Here is a 1,549-nt window from a genome sequence, read left to right on the forward strand (position 1 = left end):
TACAGTATTCTTTATAATCTTAGTAGTTAGAACCGTTGCAGTCACTCGTTATGATACAGTATCCTTTACAATAATATTGTGTAAAATAAGAAGAAAGTTGGTGGTAATCCTAGTAGTTAGAACCGTTGCAGTCACTCGTTATGATACACTATCCTTTACAATAATATTGTGTGAAATAAGAAGAAAGTTGGTGATAATCTTAGTAGTTAGAACCGTTGCAGTCACTCGTTATGATACACTATCCTTTACAATAATATTGTGTAAAATAAGGAGAAAGTTGGTGATAATCTTAGTAGTTAGAACCGTTGCAGTCACTCCTTATGATACAGTATCCTTTACAATAATATTGTGTAAAATAAGAAGAAAGTTGGTGGTAATCTTAGTACTTAGAACCGTTGCAGTCACTCGTTATGATACAGTATCCTTTACAATAATATTGTGTAATCATATTGATTAATCAAATTTGACCTTCTAGTAATCTCTCTCATTTTGTTTTTCTTACTTTGATGTTATAAAACAAATTGTTTTGCTAAAGAAAAGTTTATTTTACTTGTCCAATTGACACATTTTACTTAATTACTATAACACATTTACAGTTCCAAAACACCTGGGGGTAAGCTTGTATACCTGTACCCCAAGAAACCTGGAAAGGTACCAGTATGTGGAGACTGCAAACTGAAACTGAGGGGGGTAAGTTTAACCCCTTGTTTAGATCTGCTATATCAGTCTAGTTTTATTACAAATGTGTTGTTAATATCTTTGGTTTATCATTGAATTACAGATATTGTGAAATGTTACTTTTATAAGTACTGTTGAGAAATATTGTAGTAAACCATCTTAAACGTATTAGAATTTTGGAGCTAGTTTCATGAACCATGATAATGGTTTACAATAGGGATTGCAAGGAATTGCACAAAACCCTATAGAAAGTTTGTGCAAATGTCACCTTAAACAGCAACAATTCAATTCAAACAACACATTAAACCATTTTAACTATTGACTGCTATGGCTGTACACATCAAAATGCACAAAGAAAGCAAGCATGTTAAATTTACAAGGAAAAGAAAATCTGCTCAAAATGACCTGTTTGTAATTATTATTAATCAATTACATTCAGTGAATGATTTGTTGTCTCATTAATCAATTACATTCAATGAATGACTTGTTGGTCTCATTAATCAATTACATTCAATGAATGATTTGTTGTTCTCATTAATCAGTTACATTCAATGAATGATTTGTTGGTCTCATTAATCAGTTACATTCAATGAATGATTTGTTGGTCTCATTAATCAGTTATATTCAATGAATGATTTGTTGGTCTCATTAATCAGTTATATTCAATGAATGATTTGTTGTTCTCATTAATCAGTTATATTCAATGAATGATTTGTTGTTCTCATTAATCAGTTATATTCAATGAATGATTTGTTGGTCTCATTAATCAGTTACATTCAGTGAATGACTTGTTGGTCTCATTAATCAGTTACATTCAGTGAATGACTTGTTGGTCTCATTAATCAGTTACATTCAGTGAATGACTTGTTGG

The 1,549-nt window shown here is 30.6% G+C and overlaps 1 protein-coding gene across 1 annotated transcript in view; it reads left to right on the forward strand.

The window, feature by feature from the left end:
- The window catches only part of LOC106477160 (60S ribosomal protein L34-like), a 7,043-nt gene that overhangs the window by 2,771 nt on the left and 2,723 nt on the right, over positions 1 to 1,549 (forward strand). Inside the window, exon 3 of the mRNA XM_013937752.2 lies at positions 597 to 690. Coding sequence (XP_013793206.2) covers positions 597 to 690 — 94 coding nt within the window. The remainder of the gene's footprint in view (positions 1 to 596; positions 691 to 1,549) is intronic.

Source organism: Limulus polyphemus, unplaced genomic scaffold (assembly GCF_000517525.1).
Source record: "Limulus polyphemus unplaced genomic scaffold, Limulus_polyphemus-2.1.2 Scaffold13093, whole genome shotgun sequence".
Classification (NCBI taxonomy): Eukaryota; Metazoa; Arthropoda; class Merostomata; order Xiphosura; family Limulidae; genus Limulus; species Limulus polyphemus.